The sequence below is a fragment of the Zeus faber genome, assembly GCF_960531495.2.
Source record: "Zeus faber genome assembly, chromosome: 19".
NCBI classification, from domain to species: Eukaryota; Metazoa; Chordata; class Actinopteri; order Zeiformes; family Zeidae; genus Zeus; species Zeus faber.
In genome coordinates, this window is record NC_137206.1 from 15,850,369 (window position 1) to 15,872,391 (window position 22,023).

A 22,023-nucleotide genomic window follows, 5' to 3' on the forward strand; every position below is an offset into this window, starting at 1 on the left:
AATTGTGCGACTGGTCTCATATGAAATGTTTGACACACGCTGGTTGCATCGGTCGCTGTATTTCGGGCTCTGGCTTTCCATTTTCCACGAGCAAGTGCCGCGCTGAGCGTTTAAATCAGCTGTTTTTGCGGTTGGCAAACTCCGCCACAATGGTTCCCATTCCCTCAAAAAGTAGCATCTCTTGCAGGGACATTTCTGTGTACCAGGAACTATCCAAGTGGATCCGCTCCTGAAATTGTTACCGTGGCGGCACAGGGGCTATTCCTCGCGCCATCCAATGCAGTTTAAGCATTGATGTAGCGCAATTCACACTCTGACTCAACTCTCTTGTATATGAAGCATATTTTTTTTTTAATTTATGCACATTAACACAAGCGAACATATATATAAAAAATCAATTACAACAGAACCACTGAGTAACATTTTTTTGGATGTACACTTTCAACAGAAATATGTTACACTGATGGGTTAAACTTGTTTGGTGTATGACCTTCGCTCTGGTTAGTTAACGATAGTTTTCTTCCTTCACTCCATCCACACATTAAATGGTGTCCTCACAAATCCTTTTTTTTGTTTGTTCTGCAACCAAAGGCAATAAACGGACAATGTCAAAATTTTAAATTCTCTTTACAAAAAATATAAAAATGATGGTGACGAAAATCGTAGTCAATCCAGAGCATTACGTGTGTCTGGGTGTTTTTCTTTTTCTGAATGCACATACAGTAAATCATTACATTTCAAACCAAACTTTTTTTTTGTTCTTTTGACACTTGAGATATTGAATAAATGTATTTATAAAAAACTACAGACAAAAAGCTTCAAAATGAAGTTACTGTACATGAACAAGAAATGTAAAAAAAGAAGAAGAAAGAAAAAAGAATTTCACACTTGAATTTACCACTTGCTACAAGACTCTGCAGGAGCCTGTAGGAAAAATGAAAATGGAAATAAAAATAAAACAGACACATTTTATCAGAACACTATCTACATCCTGGTGCTGGACGAGGACTGGGTGCTGGAAAGGACTGTGATTGGCGTCGTCACCAGGTCAGGACAGGGGCGCCAGAATAGGAGGGACACCCGGATTTTTTTTCCCCTCCACTTTCAGGTATTACGGTACTAGAAAGTTGGCAACAGTGGCGTTGTAAGGGTGGGCGTCCGGGGCTTCAGCCCCTAATGTTTTAAAATCTAAAATAGCCCCGCAGGGCGGGCTCTGCGGCCCGATCGCTTCCTCTCTGATGATATCGAATGTGCCCACGGCGCACAAGCGATGGTGTGTCAAAACAGTGTGTTTTTATTTTAGATGTAGGTTTTTTTATTTTACTCCATTCCCCACTGGAACAAAACAAGCAACGTGCGTGATGGGGACACATCCCCCCCACACACGTGTCCCCCACTACATGGTACAATCTGGCGGCCATGGTCAGGAGCTTTGGTGGGCTGAGAGCTGTCGACAACAAACCAGTCCCGACACATCGCGATCGTCCCAAACTCTGGAATGCGTGCGACCATCATGCAAAACAAACGGAGCGACGGGAGAGAAAACACGATGGAGTTCATGCAGAGAAGTTCTGGGCAGAGAAGGTGATGTTCCTCGGTTTAAAAACACGGGTCCCTCATTTGTCAGATGGCGTCGCAGGGAAGTTAAAAAGAGATCAGATCCACCAACGATCTCTTAAGAGTCTTTTTCCACAATTATCAAGAGTCATACCCCCCACCGACATCTGGAAAACACACACACGCAAAAATGAGTCCATATGTTTGTTAAGAGTCAAGGTAGGCGTACCCCAAGGCACCTTAGAGAAGTTTCCCTCTGTCGTCAACGCTGCCGCCGCAAATAAGTCTCAGCGTCACACCGTCTTAAAGTGACACCACACATCTCATCGCAAAACGAAAAATACCAAAAAAAAAAAAAAAAAGTTGAAGAACGGCATGAAATGGAGTTTTCGCATCCTTGTTCCGGTCCAAACCGGATGGAGCGCTTAATAGTCGTCGTAGGTGTTGAGGTCCGTGAAGTATGAATTGGTGTAGGTCTTTCCGGCGAGCTGAGGGTTGAAGTATTTGTTCCTCTCCTCCAGAATCAGATTGTTCTTATTGAAGGCCTGCGAAGGAAAGAGACAGATGCCGAGAGAGGGAGAGAGAGGGAGAGAGAGAGAGAGAGAGAGAGAGTGGGAGAGAGATGGGAGTCAGTGCGGGCTTCTATGTTGAAACAGCTCGAGAAATGACAAAAGGTGAAGCAAATCCATCTGACAAAGAAAAGGAGAAAAAAAAAAAAAGCGTTTGGAACGTAAAGGAATCGCAGCGACCACACAAATCAATGGGAAGAGCCGCTCGGTGAATGGAACATACATTTCGCCAAAAGCAAGGTCAAAGCATTGGAAAACAGGCTGGGAAAAAAACCAAAAAGAAAAACGCCACAGGACAAAAATTATTATGACGTGTGTCCATATGTCCACCTCTGTCATCTCTAACGCACGACATAAGTAGTTTTTATGGCTCTCCGATTGGCCGTCCTTGAGGACACGCTAAACCATATAAAATCAATCAACGCGGGGCCATTTTGTCTGTTAAGCAATAAGCGAGAGCCATGGGGTCGTCGTCTCCCCGTCCCTCCCGGTCTTGGCACCCCAGCGAACGGGCTGCCCACGTGCTGCGACATTAGCAATTTGGCAAATGGCCGCATGCATATCCAATTTTCTCTGAGTCACGCGATTCCCTTGGGGCGGCGTAATTCAACACTTGATGATACTGCGTTTCCACTTGATGGATGTCTCCAACGCCGGTAGAGAGAGCGCCGGACAAAAGACTCTCTACATTCTGCTCCAACCCATTATGTGATTTGCACACTGAGGGAATGGTAATCAACGTTCCCGCGGCTCACATAAGCCCCTGCGCCGCCGCGGGGGGGCCCTCGACTGCCTCACAACGAGCGCAGTTCGATGGCCGTTCGCGGCGTTTACCTAAACCGCCCGCCTTAATGCTCATTTATCCCGAGAGGTGCGAGCGGTCGCGTTTCCCCCCCTTTTTTGCGGCGTAGAGAAATTTCCGAGGAACAATAGGGCGGCACTGGCGACGAGACAGGTAGAAACAGGGAGGAATATAATGAAGCATCACAATGAGTTTTCCCTTTTCCCGGCTGCGATGGTAAACCCACGAAAAAGAACAAACCGACAAGAGCGGACAAAACAAAGAGGAAGACGGTGACGGGAAATGAAAACACATGCAAATGGGCGGCCTGGCGGGGAGTGACAAAAACAACAAGGAGGGGATACACTGCCTTCTCACAAGCCTGGCGGGAGAGGGGGGGATGGGTGCCAGGGCAAGGGGGTCTTGCAGGACGGAAGGGTTGGGATGAAGAAAAAGAGAAACTAGAGTCGGTGCTCCAACCTGCCACACACAGGGAGTGCCGCAGTAAGCTGGAGGGGCAGCGACGGGGAGGAGGAAGTAGAGGTTGCGATCGAGAGGTTGTCGGGGGGGGGGGGGTTGTGGGGGGGTCAGAGGGGAGGGGGGGGGTGTTGGGTTCGAGAGGCGGGATGTTGTAGAGGTCAGAGGTCAGTGGTTAGTAGAAAATCTCCAGGCCCCGCATGGACACGCCCATGTTAGCAGAGAGAGGCTGGCGCATGCCGGGGTCGTCCAGGGGCAAGAGTACCGAGACGTCGGGCTGTAGGGAGGAGAGGCACGGCAACAGTCACCCTGCAATGAGCCTTTGCCCAGAAACGTACCACACAGAACCAAAATACGCGCTTATTTTTTATTTATTTTTTATCTTTGCGGTTCTAAAGACATATTCCACACCTATTCTGGAAATGAATCGGTATTCCAGTAAAAAGCAATATGCATGTACCTGGCCGCTCCGAAACTGACGGGCGGCACATAGTAATGACGTTAAGTGTGTCGGCTTCATCAGCGCATGAGCTAAAAATACACCGCGTCCCGCAATACGGCGCCAGGCGTTCATCTCTCCCCGTCATCGGCACTCAAAGATTGTACATTTTATGGTTAAATTACTCCGCAAGGCGTCGGCGCTGCCTCACCAAGAGAGGACGGGGCGTGAACGACGCGTTCGCGCCCCGTTTTTTTTTTTTGTAAGACACTTACAAAAAAAACCAAAAAAAAAAACAGGATTCATTCGTCTCGCAGCTCCTCTTGTATTTGTGCTCTGCCAAACGCAGGCTGTCCATATCCAGATCCACCTCGATCTGCTATGGAGAGCTGGATTTTGTTTGCTCGCTAGGAGCGTAATTGCGTGAAGGATGAACACTTAGCGAATCTTTATTCTGCGGTGAAAATCGCATTCTTCTCCGTATCTCTGAGCCAAGGGGCTCTTCGCCTCTCAGCGGCGCATCTAGTTTGAATTTTGCTCAAACAACCCATCGTACAATGTTGTTTTGACAACAGTAATAGACATTCACACTAAAAATGACTTTACCTAAATGATATAGATATTAAGGAGCCAAATTAGTTGTACTTTTTTTTCATTATCTGTCAGCTAAATCATTTTATCAAATGCACGCACGAGTGTTCCACTGAATTGTGAAGTGGCATATTGGTTTTGTCTCAAAGGGCGTCCAGGGTGTGTGGAAGCGGCCGCAACACCTATTTGGATCTCTGCGAAGTCCTGAATTAAACCCAGCTGGATCCCGGAGCAGCCTGTGGAAGAGCACGAACCACTGACAGTCAAGACGTGGCTGCAACATGGACACGGGTTGTTGTTTATTTCGTAGCCTGACTGGGGCGACCGATGGGCACTTTGAAGTGTTTTCTCAACTCTTTCTACACTTAATGGGTAGATTGGCTATTTTTTCAAACGCAGGCCTTTTGAATGATTATTTATGAGCACAACCTCATCAAATGCTTTACTATTAGGAAACTTAGCACTCTGCTGAAGATTGGCTCTGTGCTTGAATGCAGTCCGGCAGGGTAAAAAAAAAACGTGAATTCTCCTTTTCCGAAAAAGGGAAGCTTACAATAACGTTCTCATATGACATTCTTATATGTTATAGTCCTATAGTATAGTAGTATTTATTTCTTAGTATGTTATACTGAGAAATAAAAGGTGGCAAACCGCGCAATTTATCAGGTTTTTCAGGGTTTAATTTAGGCTTTTGCACTTGCACACTACAAATCAGCTCTTTTAGCAACATGCTAACGTTAGAGACTAGAAACAGGAAGTCCCCTCACTTCCTACTTGCAACCTGCTGTAGCCAACGTGACACTGCGATAATTGCAAAGAAGTAGTTTGGAAAAAAATGTGATATTACTGTTATTCAAAAGAAGTTAAAGTATATGTGAGTTTCCCGTTTTCGAAAGGGAGATTCAAAGTTGTTTTTTTTAGGCCCAAATGTTTGAGCCAATGCACTGCATTCAAGTACCGCGAGAAGCTGCGGCAGAGTGGTAGGTCCCTTAATAGTAAAGCGTTATGAACAGTCCCGAGTGATGGGAACCAGCACTTTTAGTGAAGAAAGTTAGTAAGAAAAATAGAGAACCTTCTCCTCGAAGTATTCAGTATTCATCAGTGGAAATACGGGTCGACACGAGGAGAAGCCGCCAACCTGCTCATCTACACGTGCGCCGCGTCGAGCCGACTACCTGGTGTGCTATGAGAAAGCAGTGTATTGCTACTGACACAGAACAGACTGAGACACAGAGTTTAAAACGAGACCCGGAGAGAGGTACACACAGGTGCGGCGAGGACGACGCGGGACGCCCGTCTAGCAGCAACCCAGACCGCCCGGAAAACCCCCAAAAAGCATTGTTCACAGTTCGGACCGGAAGAATAACGGCGGCCGCATATTTTTTTTTTCGTCGGGCGGCGAGTCTCGACGGACAGACCTTGATGGCTTCCACGGAGTCGTACTTGTCCAGCTTGTTGATGTGGTTGGTGATGCTGGTGTTGAGCGGCGCGGCGGAGATGGGGTGGATGACGGTGGCGTCGTGGGACTGCTGCTGGTAGCGCTGGCAGTAGGAGTACACCAGCAGGGTCACCAGGCAGCCCAGGATGGAGCTGCTCAGGCCCACGGCGATCATGTGGAAGAGGTTGAAATCTGACCGCGCCGGGGGAGAAGAGAGGTGAGGGGCTTTTGGGTTTGTTTTTTTTTCCCGCTTTGTTTTTTTCGATCCCTTTGAAAAAAACGTTAGCGGCTAAATGGTTCACGTTTGCCTAACTTCTCGAGAAGTTTCTACTAATCCTTTCTCTCTCTCTCTCTCTCTCTCTCTCTCTCTCTCTCTCTCTCCGTGTCACTTATGACTCTTCATTTCACTCCTCCACGCTCCGCCTTACCTCCGCAGTGAATCTCCTCCTGACTGGAGCGAGCGATGGACACCTCTGGGGAAAGGAAAAGAAAAAGCCCCCAAAAGGCAGGGGGGGGGTGAAATTAGGGCTTTCAAATGGTCCCCCTCGAAGGTGAGCGCCGAGATGAAAGCTTGCCGCCGGTATGCGGCAGAGCACCGTAAAATAAAAACCCCGCCGAGCTAATCAGGCCCGCGGCACCTGGAGTGGTTTGCGGAAAAAAAAGTATCAGCGCTCATTAAAAGAAAATGGAGTACAAGACGCCGCTAATGAACCTTAATGGACTGCGCTGGCCATTAAAGGGGATGGATGATAAGGTATAAAGGAAAACGGGTAATCCTACAAAGATCCTTAAAGGGTTTTCACGAGCACATAGCTCACAATTATATCGCTGTGAATTAATGCTGATTGCGATTAATGCGGACGGTGTAAAAAAAAAAAAAAAACAACTTTGAGATTTGATCAGATGTTATGCTTCAAAGCGATTCACCATCCCGAAAGATTAATCGCCACATGAGATTTCGCAGACTCGCGAAGTAACCACGTACAAGTACTTTAGTACGTACTTTGTTGAGTTGAGCTAAAAATTCTGTACTTTTTTTCTTGGGTCACTTTCTGACAAAGTTTTTGTCCTTCGCCATTTCTCTCTTACTCAAGTAAGCATTTTCAGTCGGGACTTTTCCCTCGTATCGTATTCGGTAATCGCCAGTGGCTTCAGTAATGGAAGTGTCATTATTTATTTTAAGTAAGAGAGAACCTTGTGTGCCCGGGGATCCGGGTGTGAATGGCAGCGAGACCCGGTAACGATCCCCAGAGCGAGAAAGATCGATGGCGCCGCTCCTCTCACATTATCGGCCGTCAATAGCGAGATGTCTGACATGCAGGATAACAATGGAGTGTGTGTGTGTGTGTGTGTGTGTATGGGTGTGTGTTACAGTGTGTGGGGGTGTGTGTGAGGCGAAGTGCATGAATGCACGGGGAAGTTTAATGATACTTTGACATAGTTGCACCATATTGGTTGTTTGGCCCTTGGCAACGTATTCTATGAGTAGTTCTACTGCAGTGGCAATTCCTCTGTAAACAACACTACAGAAGGTCCTTCTAAGCCCTTCTTCTGCCCCTACATTTGGCTAATTTGTTTGGAACATGCTACACTCAAAACAATTCTTTGTCCTTTTGACTTGCACTCACGAGGACACATAATGCCATATACAATAAGGCCAAATCTGCTTTTTCTCGCTGCGCTAAAATGAGTCACAAATGGTTCCCAATCCCCCAGGCCGGGGATTTATCTCCTCCTCATTGGCTGCAGGGGAACTATTCTGTTCTGCAGCCGACCCCGAATCCTGACCCGACTGATGGAGGACGAGCTATAACACCGTGTCTCCACCGGATTGGAATCGCTAAAGGATCACTTTATTCATTGCACGTGTCCAAAAAACCGGACGTACTCCTGTGAGTCCACAGTGGACGGTGTTGAAAGGTATATGTTTAATCATGCATGAGCAGCTCAGAGCTGGTCAAGATGAAAGGGAAACGGTGTAATAAAGTCATGCCGGGTTAGTACGCGTGTGTGCATGTGTCACCTGATATAAAGTTGGAGTCCGGCGGGCAGGGTCTGGTCTCGGTGCCGTTGCCCGAGCACTGGTTTCCGGTGGGGAACAGAGCGTCGCAGTGACGCACGCGCATCTGGGAGCCGCCGGAGTCGCACTGGGACCAGTCCGACCAGTGGGACCAACTCTCTGAGAACCGCAAGGAGAGACGGTTAACATACCTGGACCGCCATAGGTATGTGTGTGTGTGGGTGTGTGTGTGTGTGTGTGTGTGGGTGTGTGTGTGTGTGTGTGTGTGTGTGTGTGCGTGTGCTATGCACGTACCTGGACAAGGCAGTGTGTTGCACAGCGCCTCCTCGGTGTGCAGGCCCAGGCAGATGTCTCCTCCGTACGCCGGCGGCGGGTTGTTGCACGTCCTGGTCCTCATGTAGTGGCCGCCGCCGCACGTCACCGAGCACTTGGACCACGGTGACCAGCACGACCAGCTCCCGTCCACTGGAGTAGAGGGGAATGGGAATGGGGAGTTATTTAAGTGGTATCCTACATAACGACACACACACACACACACACACACACACACACACACACACACACACACACACACACACACACACACACACACACACACACACACACACACACACACACACACACACACAATTTTGACATGTTTGTCTGTGATCGAAACCTTCAAAACTTCAAAACTCACAATATGGGTTCAGTACTGTTGCAGATGATATTTTGTGTTAAAATATGGATGTCTTCATAATGTACTATATTCAGACGTTTACATACGTATGTTTTATATCTTGACCTAGCTACCACCTTTTATTACCTACTTATTACCTATTTATGTTATTTATCTATTTATTTGGAAAAACTGGAATTTTTTCCGGTGTAAAACTAATATGAAAATAAATGACTGTATAGTTGAATGTACAGAACATCAGCAGGATTATTCATGACATTCGACTAACATTCGATTTAACATTTGATATTTACAGTCAGATACTCTATCAGGATATTTATGGACATTGTGGAAAAACTCCCTGTACTATTACTGAGTAATAATACTTTCTACCCTAATGTTATGACGTTGGCACAATATTGAGAGAAAATACCAATCCAGGTAAATGTAACAAGGAAATGTGTGTTTGTGTGTGTGTGCGTTTGCGAGTGCGTGCGTGCGCGCGCGCTTGTTTTGAAGTGCTTACGACACCTAATGTGCAACTGCTGCATCAATCCCCTGAACCCCGGTTCCTCAGTCCCTCCTCTCATTAATGAAGCTAAATGAACCGTCGCGGTCCTTGTCGCTGCTTCTCCCTTCATGTGGCGCCATGCGCCAAACATCCGAGTCCCCCACAAGACTACCCCAGTCACCAAGTGTAAAATGAAGGAAGACGAAGGAAGAGAGCGAGATGGAGAGAGAAACCGGCATGGGGTGGAGGCTTGGGGCGGAGGCACCTTTGGCTGCATCGGCCAAAAATACTGAGAGAATAAAATAATGTCAGGGAGGGAGCAAGGTTGGAAAAAAAAAAAAAAGAAACATGTTTGTCCAAGCGACACAGCAATAGAGATAGAAGAGAATAGCAATAGAGAGAGAGCGCTTTCGGAAATCACTCGGGATAAAATCCTCACTTCATTTCAGCGGTGGAGAAACACAATTTTATTTTTCCTGGAACCGTTTGAGAATTGCCTTTTTTTTTTCCCCTTCACTGCTCGGGGGGGGGGGCGGAGAATCACCACGGGTGAGGCAAACAAACATAGAACCGAACGACAACATGTACATGGAAAAACATAAACATCGGACGACATCGTGTATCGAAAAAACTGAGTTAATTTTAGGCCTCTTCCTGTCATAGTTATTGCAGTAAATGAGGAGGGAAAGGAGAGGGATGCAACCAGGAGGGTGTTGGGGTGTGTTCAAAGCAGTGCTGGTGGTGCTGGTAATGTGTGTGTGTGTGTGTGTGTGTGTGTGTGTGTGTGCGTGTGTGTGTGTGTGTGTGTGTGTGTGTGTGTGTGTGTGCGTGTGTGTGTGTGAAGTGTCCACCGGTGAGCGTACAGGACTTGTCCCAATTGGTTCTGGTGTATAAGGTCAGTATTATGTCGTGGCGCCTCCAAGCAGCGGAAAGGGCCCCGAAGCCCCCCCTGAGTCCCGCAGCCGTATAGACGCCTCACTGCCGCAGGAAAGCCCCGAGCACCCCGCTTTGCAGCCACAGAAGACCCCCCCCCCCGGCCCCCAGAGAAGCCGGAAGCCCGCGGAGCAACCCCCACGCCCGGCCCCGAGGAGCGTAGCCCGCTGTCAGGGAGCGTGAGGACCCCCCTGCACCCCTGAGGCGCACACATACAACCCAACCCCATCAGCAGGCGCAAGACGCAGACACAGGCGTAGATCCCGGGCGGCGGGCGCCAGGCACGGACCGCAGGCCCAGATCCAGGTCCCGCCCCGACAGACCGACACCCCGCGCAAGAGCGAGGCCCGCCCTACCCTGCCGACGCCAGCAGGCCGCCACATTGAGAATTGCCTTTAAAGAACCGGCGCTGGCAGCGCTGAGCAGGTAATTGAAGCCGCTGACAGGTTTTGTCATCTTGTGTAATTTCTCTGTCACAAAGTGACGCAGCGCTCGATTCCCGGCACTCGATGACGGATCGCCTCATCTCGCAGCCACGGACCAAGGGGAAACGACGCGGTTTTCATTTGTTTCCAAAGCAGATGGATGGTGGACACAGCACCTTTTCCTCTATCCTTATCCTTTACACTCAGAGGTTGGTGACAATAATTGCTGCCGGCTCGGCACATTCCACCCGCCTTCAATAATACAGCGACTTCCACAGAGTCGATAATTGAGGCTGCGTCTGTATTAAACTGCAACTCAAACTGGAGTCTGGGATCATTCACACACCTGGCGACTGATATTATTACTGCCGACGCTTCCGAATATCACCACAGTAATCTCGCACCCAGGCAGCCAAGAAGAACATTACAGAACGTTCTTCAAGAAGAACCCAGGGGTCCTTCAAGGGGTTCCAGGCGGTCCCAAGCAGAATGATTAATAGTTATAGTAATAGTAATAAACGTCACTATAATTTAATTTAGAAGACGTCAGCACCACCAGAGAACGGACAAAAATGACCATAATGATCATTCTTATCACTGTTATCAATTGTTTTCTTTTTTATTTAACCTTTATTCTCATTTACAAAAGAGCCTCATTCACAAGAGAGTCCTGATCACACAGCAGCATCACACAAACATTCGGTTGCAGAAAACGAAACAAAACAAAACAAATAAAAAACTTTAAATACAAGTAACGTGATAAACAAGGTTAATGCAGATAAAACAATATTAAAGGTTAAAGTGTTCATGTGCAATAGAGCCAATGCCAAGAGAGTCCCTCTCCAATAAAAACAAATAATATAAATAATAACTTGCGTTGTTTAAAGTCCCCCAGTTGAATCATATCTGACAATTTCAGGTCTTTTTGTAGTGAATTCCAAGCAGGAGGTGCAGAGTGAGAAAAGGCCTTTTCTTGCCAGGACGGCAGGGACTGACAATGACAAAAAGCACTGAGAACGTCGCTGTTGGCTGCCAAGAGTGTGGGAGACGTAAAAACAAAGAGAAGAAGGCAGCAAACCAAGGATGGACTTAAAAAAAACGCATGGCAAGACTATCACTGTACTATACTATTAGATACTATTATACTTTTCTATTACACTGTAATGTACTATTACTGTATTATCGTGTAGACAGGTATGGAAGTGGCAGAAATGATATCTAACAATGATAATCTTCTCAGAATGGGGTCCCGGAGTCCCCAAATCTGATCAAATAGGGTCTGTGGCCCTCATGCATATCACGTTGAGGGCGCTTGATATGAAAAAGCTTGGCTAAAAAGCTGTGCTAGAGTATTGATGGCTACTGCTTTGCTTTGTAGTAGGGTAGGCTGGCGAAAACAACGCACGCATCCTGACTTTTAACGTGACACCCGTGCCCTTCTCCGTGGCGATCGATTAATAATCAGCCCAGACGGAGTTGTGCACCTTCCGCTCGGCGCCCATGCTGCGTGCCAGGTGCGCTTTGCACTAAACGAAGCACTGGATTTCCATTTAGACAGAACATTACTCCCCTTGTCAGACGGAGTATTCATTTAATTAGAAAGCTTCCTCTCGCCCTCTCCTGCCGGAGAAGTGGAGAAAATGCATTGTCTCAGAGCTTTTCACAACAGAATAAGGCCTCGACGAGCAGGCGGCATAATTACCCAGCAATGTAATTACACACTGGGGTGCCACAGGGATTGTCACGCGGATTTCTGGTGTAAATTGGGGTCATAGACACATCTCTTATCTGCGTCTGATTTCCATCTGTGCCTCTCAGTGCTTCGCTGGGGGCGGCGTAGGATGGGGTCGGGTGGGGTGGGCGTTGCCATTCCTGTACTTCTTCGTTCAGCGCTCTTGGGATATTAAAGGCAATGTGCAAATCAATTTCCTTGACGTGAGGTGTGGCACGGTGGTCTGCGTTCAGCTGTGGGCGTGCGTGTTGGAGTCTCTTTGTTGGGTAGCGTTCAGAAGCAACCTCGTTCAACCGCATTCAAATTATGTATATTGATGTCACATGAGCCAAAGGGATCAAAAGTCTGTCGACTGCAGCGTGGAGTCAAGTGAAGCAGAGGGTGTAGCTAAGCAGTGGTAATTTGGGGTTTGAGGAGCTCAATTAAAACTACCTCCACTCAGCTCCGATCCACTTCAGTGCTGCTCAAGAGGCTGTGTTGCTTCCAAGTCTGTATCTATTCTATTCTCACCTGGGCAGGGGGTGACGTTGCACTCCTGGTATTCCTGTGCAGCTCCCAGGCAGGTCTGGCCCCCGTATTTGGGCTCCGGGTTGGTGCAGGTCCTCTTGCGGCTGCGGATCCCGCGACTGCAATCCCGGCTGCACTGGGACCAGGAGCTCCAGGACGACCAGCCGCCGTTCACCGTGTGGCCCGAGATCCTCCCCAGCCGGAGCACCTCACCTGGGGAGGAAGCGTTGGAGGGACAGGGTCAGTCTGGAGCTTAGTGGGTAATGTAGTGGAAAACTGCACTAGACAGACAGACAGACAGACAGACAGACAGACAGACAGATAGATAGATAGATAGATAGATAGATAGATAGATAGATAGATAGATAGATAGATAGATAGATAGATAGATAGAAAGTGATAAAGAGAGACAGAAATGACTTAACCTCTCTACTCCTTGTTTCTTTCATGTTACTATTGCATTGTCCTCATTCCCCATTAAAAAAAGTAGAGTCCTTTGGTTCAAATGATAAACGGAATTGGGGAATCAATATTTCTCAGATTCCAGTGGTGGAAATTTTTCCAGTATCTGCAAATGGTACATTGAATTTTGGAGACTTACGATTTTTACTCCACTACATATCAAAGCAAAATACTATACATTTTACTCGGCTACATTTCTAGCACTAACCAATTATTTTAGTTCGAATAAAATAATCCGGATTTCTATTTATAAATATCAAAAATAAGAGGAATCAGTCCAGAAATAGGCTGTGTTACATCAGGGAGCTGGATATGACAAGTACATTTACTTTTAATAGTTCAGGTACATTTAAGAGCCAGTACTTCCAGAGTTTTAACTTGTAAGTAGAATCAATGTGGTACTTTCACTTTAACTCTTGTCATTTTGTGATGGGGTATTTGCACTTTTCTTAAGTACGAGAGGTACGAGTACTTCTTCCACCACTGTCTGGCCAGGTTTCCGGAGACAGTACGAACGCACAAATACGACCCGGCTGCTACGTATTCCCGGCACGGGCGTCAGTCAGAGGACGGTGTGTTTACCTATCGCTAAGCCTCGACCTCCTCAGAACTACCGCCGACCTTGGCGGCGCGCTTCAATCCACCCCGCCCCTGAACAGGTTCGGGCGCTGACAAGCCCGCCGAGGACCCGGCTCTTTATTGGTTCTGAGCGGGTGGCGCCATGGACGGCCCGCTCCGCCACGGTGACCTGTGCTTCTTTGTCAAGCGCCTCATGTCCGGAGCGATTGTAGTCTTCACATCCAATGGAGTGTTTCATGATCTTCTCTCTCTCTCTCTCTCTCTCTCTCACACACCACACACTCACGCACACCCACGCCCACGCACACACACACAATGACTGCCCTGATGTACTGTGTTGCTAATCCTACTTTACAGAGAGGTTGGCCCCCTGTTGCCAAAATAAACAGTGTGCCTCACTCCTGATGATAAAAGCAACTGATTCTATTGATCTGCGGCAGAGCCACGCACCGCTTGAAAGAATTCATCTTTGCCTACCAGTAACATGGGCGCAGCCCCAAATAAAGAAGGGCACGGCGCCCTACCCAATAGTCCTCAGCCGCTCCAAATAAACTGGGACGTGATGTCCTGTCCTTACTCCTCTCAGACAAAACAGATGTAAGTGTGCACGTGATGGACGCTCCCACACCCGTACACAGTCTAAGTTAAAACAGGCTGTGTATTTTCCCTATTTCTGTAATTTCTTATCAATTTGTGCACTACCTTCACAATGCACATACAAAAACAAATAAAACAAACCAAAAAAATAAAAAATAAATAATAATATTGACATGTGGGTTTTGTTTCATATAACACTTTTATTGCTGGCTGGGAAGGACTAGAATCCACAGCTGCAGGACTCAAGCTGTGGAAGAGTCCATTAAGCAATTCGACCTCATGGGGGAATTGTTCATTTTATATTTACTTTGACAATAATCCCTTTTTATGGATGGAGGTTTATATGTTTACTGAATTCTGCATTTTTTAAAGGAATGTGCAAGTGTTAAGTTAAGTTAAGTTCCCTGTTTAAAAATTTTAACAATCGTATTGTTTTTTGTTTCGCCCCTCTCGTGTCTATTTTGGTTCGGCCATTGCCCTATATACTGTTTGTTCCCTCCTGTCTCATTTGGGGAGGTCCATTCCTACTGTGCTTTAGTCCTTTAGTAAATGTTTTTCCCTGCACCTTAGTTTTTGCAACCCATCTGAAGTTGTTTACATTTAAAAAAACAAAAAAACCAAACCTTAATTTATGCTGAAATCTACAACGATCTGCGACTCCTGTGTCTGACAGCTCGGTCCCTCACAGTGCACATCCAAATATATATGTATGTGCGGCATGGGTGGTGTATGTATTTGTGCATATGTGTGATCGAAGGTGTTAGTATGTGTTTGTGGCGTGAGTGGGTTAATGCAGACATTATGTGGTTAAAACCGTAATCCCTTGGTGTAACCTTATCCGTCTTATTCATTCATGCTTGACTATCCCGCTTTACCACATACAATAACAACCGGTTAACATCACGGTCGTCACGCATCCCCTCCCTGTTAACTGTTCGCTGTTCATTTAAACGGGTGGAGGGAAAGAGAGCAGAGTGGATGAAGGGAGAGTGTTCTTGTGTCCTGGGGGGGAGAGGGGGTGAGAGAGCGAGACAGATGGACTAGTTGGAAGAGTTTGGCCTCTGCTATCTGTGCTTGAAACCTCAATAATAACAATATTTAACCCGGATCCTGCTGGGGACGCTCAGCTGCCAATAGCTGCATCATGGGCATCCACTGATGACCACGGTGCCGGAGAAACCTTGTCAGACCGGGGCCCGGTTAAGGAGGCTGGTGAGACCTTTTCTGTTTGGAGTTGACCTCCTTTTTTTTTTTTTTTTTTTTGGACTGCAATGCATTGACTTTTTTGTTGTATTTTTGCATTTGAAAGGGGTCTTCCGAAGCCCGACCCTTTGGATTCATTTTTTGTTTCACGTGTGATTATCGTACAAGGGCAGTGACCAGTTTTCTCAGAGGGACATTAAGAACAGTGATATGAACTGTGAGCTTTTTTTTTCTTTTGTTTGGTTGGTTGAATAAATAGCAATTTGTTGCCAGTCGGGGTGTAGGGGCTTCGTAGGTTCCTCAACTGCTCGTCTACTCCGCGACATGGGATGTACAGGAGCGGGGCATCGGAAAGCCATGAAAGAGCTGGCAGAGGAGGTGGAGAAAGGCAGCTTCTGGCTGTGGCCAAGGAGGAAGCAGAAGGGTTGGGGGACAAACACCTACGGCATCAGCAGGGGGTGGCAGGGACAGATCCCTGCCATCGCACCGCCACCGCGAGACGTACTGGGGTTAAAGGTGCGAAACGTTGATGAGTGGTGGTCCCCAGCCGATGACCCGTTTAGGCCCACAGAATGTGTTCAGTGGGGTGTCACAGCACACCTGTTCAAAAGGCACTGGAGGAGGTGCGTCAGGCAGCAATGCCCAGCAGGAATACCAACACCTGTATCTTGAAAAATGCTTTAAGTTTTGGTGAGTTTCGCGTCCAACTAGGAGTCATTTAGATTATATCCCTTAACTTGTTTCGAGGTAACTAGGCTGTCAGACGATTGTTACAGTCGGGGCGTAAATATGGGATTTCCTCAAGAGATGCCTATCACAGCCCCAGCCGTGCTTTCCTGTCCCCTGGCCACCTTATGTCTCTCCCCTCCCTTTCCCTCTTGTATGTCGTATGTCCATGTCTAGACCTGACAGTGCAGCGTGATTGTGGCTCGGGGTTCCAGGCCTGCCGTGGCCAAAAAGCTGCTCCTAAGAACCCCGGCTCCTCATCCCGACCTCGTTTGGTTGTACCGTCACCTAGTGTGGTATTCTCCTGACTGCTCTCCGTTGGATTCTCGTGTATTTGTTGCTCCTTGCCTTGTCTGACCCCGTCCGCCCCTCGTCTCCAGAACACCTCCCACGTGCCAGCCTGCCAGCCAGCCTGCCTGCCTACGCCTCACCACCGGCCTGTCCACACTCCGATCCCTGCGCATTCAGCCTGCCCGCCTGGACCCCGAACGACCCGCCTGCCCTTTAATCCATTCACACATCATTTCGTTCCCCTCTTGTAAATAAACCTCCTGTACTTCCTGAGTAGTGTGTGCTGCGTCCAGGTCCTCGTTCACTACAACGCCACGGTAAGGGGATGATAATGGAGTGAAAGGTTGACAGGTTCTAAACCACTGTGGGTTTGAAACAGCCCGCGAGAGCTGTGATGTCCCCTCACAAACATAACAGGCATGTGCAGAATCCGCACATCCGCAGTATACATCAGTGTGTATGGATCGGCACCATACTGTAGGTGCATGGTGGTGTCTTGTGTGTGTTTGTGTTTGTATGCTTGCAGGGACATTAACACAGATCTATATGCTGTGTGCTTGTTTATGTTTCCCATGCATACAGATACAGTACATATCGTACAGGTTTATATTCTGTAATTCTATTATTTCTTGCATCATTTGCACAGCATTCTCTCATTTACAATCCGGACATTTGTTTGCTCTCGTATTTTTTTTTTCTTCCCCCTAATGTATTTTTTGCTGCTTGGGCACCTATAATTTCCCCCTTCTAGCTGAATACAAGCTTCTGTCAACTTGCATTTCGGTGACTGTATGTGTGTGTGCGTGGGAATCTGCATAACGTAGACCACAGAGACATGAAAATGAGACGCACCGGATGGATTACGGCACGGGGATAGGACATTCTCTGAGCTGTCTCTGGGTTTTTGGGAGCCGGGGTTTAGCTTGTCACGGAGGAACGCGCTTGACCCCTTTTATTTTATTTTTTTGCCCCTCTGTACGTGTTTCAGCAGCCACTGGAACGAAACGGTGGCAGTATGTAGATTTGGCTGTACAGTATTGTGACACACAAGCTCCTCTCACCTGTGTACCCGCCACCACTACAGACTTCATAAAAACCAGCCAATAACCGTAATAACCAAATACTAAAGTCTGGCTTTGTTCTCTGATTCTGCAGCTGCACGAGACTCGCTTTGCATTTACGCTCATAAAAAAACAGGAACTCCCAAACAGCATCTGGAAAGACGCGACAAATTTAGACGGTTCGCAATAATAATGGTGTCTTCAAAGAAATGTATTATTCACAACTGTGATTAAAAACCTGCGGAGAGCTTAGAGGCTCATCGCGCGACAAAAAAAATCACCTCCGTACACACTGATTAGCTCCAGCCGTAAGATTTATTCTCTTTGGATGGGAACGGGCGGGGGTGGGGGGGGGGGGCGAGAGGGTGAGACAATGACAGGGCGATGGATAAACTGAGAAGGAGGAGAGAGAGTCGGTGCGCCGACGGACGAGCGCACGCACGCGGGAGAAAAGGCGAGGCGGGGAGCGAAACGAAGGAAAAGTTGAGTCCGGGGAGACGACGGCGAGGAATAGTAAAACAGGTAGAAAATGAGAATACAGAGAAGGTTGTCATCCGTCAGGGGCGTCCATGAATACCCGCCGTCGCCTGGCGACACTGAGTGGGGGGAGGACTAATCTGTTGTCTGTGCGGAGGCCCCGGCCTTGCAACCGGACCGGCTGAACTGAAACCCATCAGTCGCTGACAAGCCGGTGTTTCTGCCGGGGGGAAAAAAAATGAAGCCATCACTCAACGCCACGAGCCGGCAAAATTACAGGCCCCGCAAACCTTCCGCGAGAATTGTCCTTTATCTTTTTTCCTCCACACAGCCTCTCTTTTCCTTCCTGGGCCGCATTACAGTATCGTTCACGCGCGGCTTTCGAAACCCCCCTTTCGCAGGCCCCATCGCTCCCACGGGGAAAAACGTGCGTCGACGACTTTTTGAATTCATCCCCTTTGTCTTGAAAGATGCCGAATGAAGGGGGTGGGGGGGGGGGGGGGTGGGGGGGGGGGGGTGGGGGGGATTTTGAGGAAGTATGGCTTTCAGTGAATTCAAAGATTTTCATCGCCTGCAAACGCCTTAAAAGAAAAACGACGGTCTTGTCGGATGGTTGGACGTTTGATGACAAACTTCTGGTTACCCCCCATTTGTTCGATTTGATTGAAAATAATTCAAAGTCAAGGTGACAATATTTACATACAAGTGCAGGAGAAAGTGGAAGCACAGTGAACACAATTAAATTGGAGCTACGAACTGCATCGCGGACGGCTAGGAACTGCTTAACTGTTTAGGTTTCATTCCAACCGAGTTGTTATTTGGTAAAACACGGTGATACTAATGTGATAACATGAGAATAAAAATGAACAGAGAGCATTGTTGATGTGCTCTTGTTGTATCAGTCTTATAACAATGAGAATGAAGGGATGAACCACAGCATTTAGCATCCTCTGCTCTTTTCAGAGGTGGAACATTTGATCTTCAAAAAGGTAATGGTGCAACCAACCGAACAACTAATCAACCAACCAAACGACCGAACAACAAATCGACCAAACAACAGAACATCAAATCAACTGAACAGGCAACCGAACAACCAAACAACCAACTAATCAACCAACCAACCAACCAACCAACCAACTAATCAACCAACCAAACAACTATTCAACCAACCGAACAACTAATTAACCAACCAAACAACTATTCAACCAACCGAACAACTAATCAACCAACCAACCAAACAACTAATCAACCAACAGAACAGCAAATCAACCGAACAACCAACCGAACAACCAACCGAACAACCAAACAACCGACTAATCAACCAGCCAACCAACTAATCAACCAACCAGCCAACTTATCAACCAACCAGCCAACTAATCAACCAACCAACCAACCAACCAACCAACCAACCAACCAACCAACAAATCCACCAAACAACCAAACAGCTAACCAAACAATCAACTGAACAACAAACCAACTAATCAACCAAACTACCACTATCCCTTGTCTCGAGTTAATTCCGGAATGCACAATGTGATGGAAACAAAACGGCGCAGACAGTGCAGATGGATCACCATCTGGACGCACGAGAAAGTTCTTTTAATTATTACTAATCTTAAGTAATCAAGTCATCACTATCAGGATGCTACGACTGCCTGTTTGGTCCAGAAGTTCTCTTTCAGCACTGAGATGAATCCCACATCCAAGTTTTATCTCTGTTAATAAAGACAGATAAAGAAAGGAGAGAGAGCGTGAGAGAGCGAGAGAGAGAGAGAGAGAGAGATCACGCATCAATTCATTTTCTCCATTGAAAGGGGATTAACCTTCGCCCATATCGCCGCGACGCAGATGAGCGTTCGGGTTCCATGTCGATACTGTAGCGTCGTCTCGCCGAACGCAATCCCCAAATCTTCAAATGCCAATTACCTCGCAGATGGCGCCTTGGCTTGTTAAAAAAACCCCCAAAAAAACAGGTAGCATACTGCAGAGGAAGAGGAGAGACGAAAGATTTCGGTAAGGAACGACCGAGCGATTCTCTAAATGTGTCTGAGGAGAAACATCAGTGGGGATGTATCAAAGAAGGAAGAGAGAGCGGAAAAAAAAAAAAAAAAAAAAAGCCAATCTCAAAGTGCTCGTAAGATAAGCTTCAAAACAGCGACGCTAATGTTGCTTTCCAAGAAGGTCGCAGTTGTACATTTGCGTCACGATGTTCTTAAGGAAACCGGTTCATTTCCCGGGTTCCTTCGGGTGAGATTTCCCGCTGCCGAGGAAGTGCTTTGGTGAGGAATTGGTGTTTTCTTGACGATATACACAGGGCGTTACGCACGCACACACACACACACACACACACACACACACAAACACGCACAAACACACGTGTGTGTGTGCGTGTGACCATGTGACAGGCTCTTTTATTACCTCTGTCAGAGGAAAACTGGGGCCATTTTGAGAGGCTCTAATCGATAGAGAGCCCACCCATGCAAACACTAAATCTTGAACGGATGACAGTCCATTCCTTTCGGGCGCTCATCATCTCGGGAGTGTCTTCTGGGGCCGCTCCCTCGCCCCAGTCACCAACATCAATACACACCTTCAGCGGGATGGTAATTATCCCGCGTCGGTCCCCCCCCCCCCCCCCCCTTTCTTTCGCTTTGAGAAAAAAACTTCGACGCGGCGGCATCGGCGCCTCTGTCGTCCTATGCATCAAACGAGCGCCCGCGCCTACGTACGTCCCACCCATCCAGCGCGAGCGAACGCATGCATCAAACGCATCCCTCGAGCCGAGAAATGAAGAACACACACACGCACGCACGCACGCACGCACGCACGCACACACACATACACACACACGCACACACACACACGCACACAGTCTGTGTATAGACACATACATCAAGCCACACAAGCAGCGCTCAGTGGATGAATGGCCGGCGCGATAATGATTGAAATAAATAAGCTGATCAATGGAGTCCGTCCTCCACTCCGCCACTTCTGACTGAAACCTCATCACGGCGCCGCATCAGGCCCAGGCCGGTGATGAACGGTTAACGCGAGGGGGAAAACTGTTTGGAGCCGAACTGAAAAGTGATTCCTTAAACATATCTCATACGGCGAGTCGAAGACGAATCTCTGGAATGCACTTTGAGAAGCGATGCATCGGCATGCTGCGGATGATAGTGAAATCATTATTAAAAGACAGCTTGCTCTCTCCCCGCACGCCGTATGGGTGTGCAAAGTGTGAACAGAGGGGTGCATATTGATACTGCATCGAAATCATTTATTATCTAAAAGCCCATAATATTTAGGCAACGCTAGAGGCAATATAGGCAATGGAGGGTGATAAGTCATCTGGAAAAAGTGTTAAATTGATTCCTCACAACATCAATGGGCACTAATGAGGAAAGCGTCCACGTAAATGTATCCCTAAATGTTTTGTGTTATTCCCCCTGTAATTAGGCGTGTTATGAAATCCCTCCGCCGATCGTTTGTTGTGGCCAAACGCCGAGAGGCATCACGCGCCGCATCACGCCGCGGGCGATGGGGCAGAGTGATCCGGCGCCGTCGACGGTTGGCGCGCGTCGTGATGTCGGCACTTGAAAGTGGCGAGCCACCGTCGACCCGGGGACGCGCGGGAAATAATTTCTACAAAGCGAACCCGTCCTTTCAACGCTCAGCGTATCGATGCCCCCTCTCATCTTCGCAGCCGAGCACACCAGAGGAATGAAAAAAAAACAAAAAAAAAAACTATAAACTGAATCAAATATTACCTTGCTTCCTAACTGTCGAATGACGAAACACTGAATTTAACATTTGGCTTTTATGATGGAGCAGATGTCGGAAGGAGAGTGAAGCAGACGTTACCGCGTCAGCTCTTCCGAGGCGAGCAGATTACAGCATCACAGACCCCAGCTGCAATTCATACATTTGTACATACATAAACCATGTGATCTGGCTGAATCATACTGTATCCTAGATGCAATCCGGATACG

The 22,023-nt window shown here is 47.6% G+C and overlaps 1 protein-coding gene across 1 annotated transcript in view; it reads right to left on the reverse strand.

Moving 5' to 3' along the window:
* Positions 1–340: 340 nt before the first annotated feature.
* The window catches only part of sema5a (sema domain, seven thrombospondin repeats (type 1 and type 1-like), transmembrane domain (TM) and short cytoplasmic domain, (semaphorin) 5A), a 136,960-nt gene continuing 115,277 nt past the window's right edge, over positions 341–22,023 (reverse strand). The window contains exons 17-22 of the mRNA XM_080019970.1: positions 12,642–12,851; positions 8,167–8,337; positions 7,876–8,031; positions 6,281–6,325; positions 5,833–6,044; positions 341–2,102 (exon numbers count right to left, since the gene is read on the reverse strand). Of these exons, the coding sequence (XP_079876096.1) occupies positions 1,983–2,102; positions 5,833–6,044; positions 6,281–6,325; positions 7,876–8,031; positions 8,167–8,337; positions 12,642–12,851 (914 nt within the window). The 3' untranslated portion in view covers positions 341–1,982. The remainder of the gene's footprint in view (positions 2,103–5,832; positions 6,045–6,280; positions 6,326–7,875; positions 8,032–8,166; positions 8,338–12,641; positions 12,852–22,023) is intronic.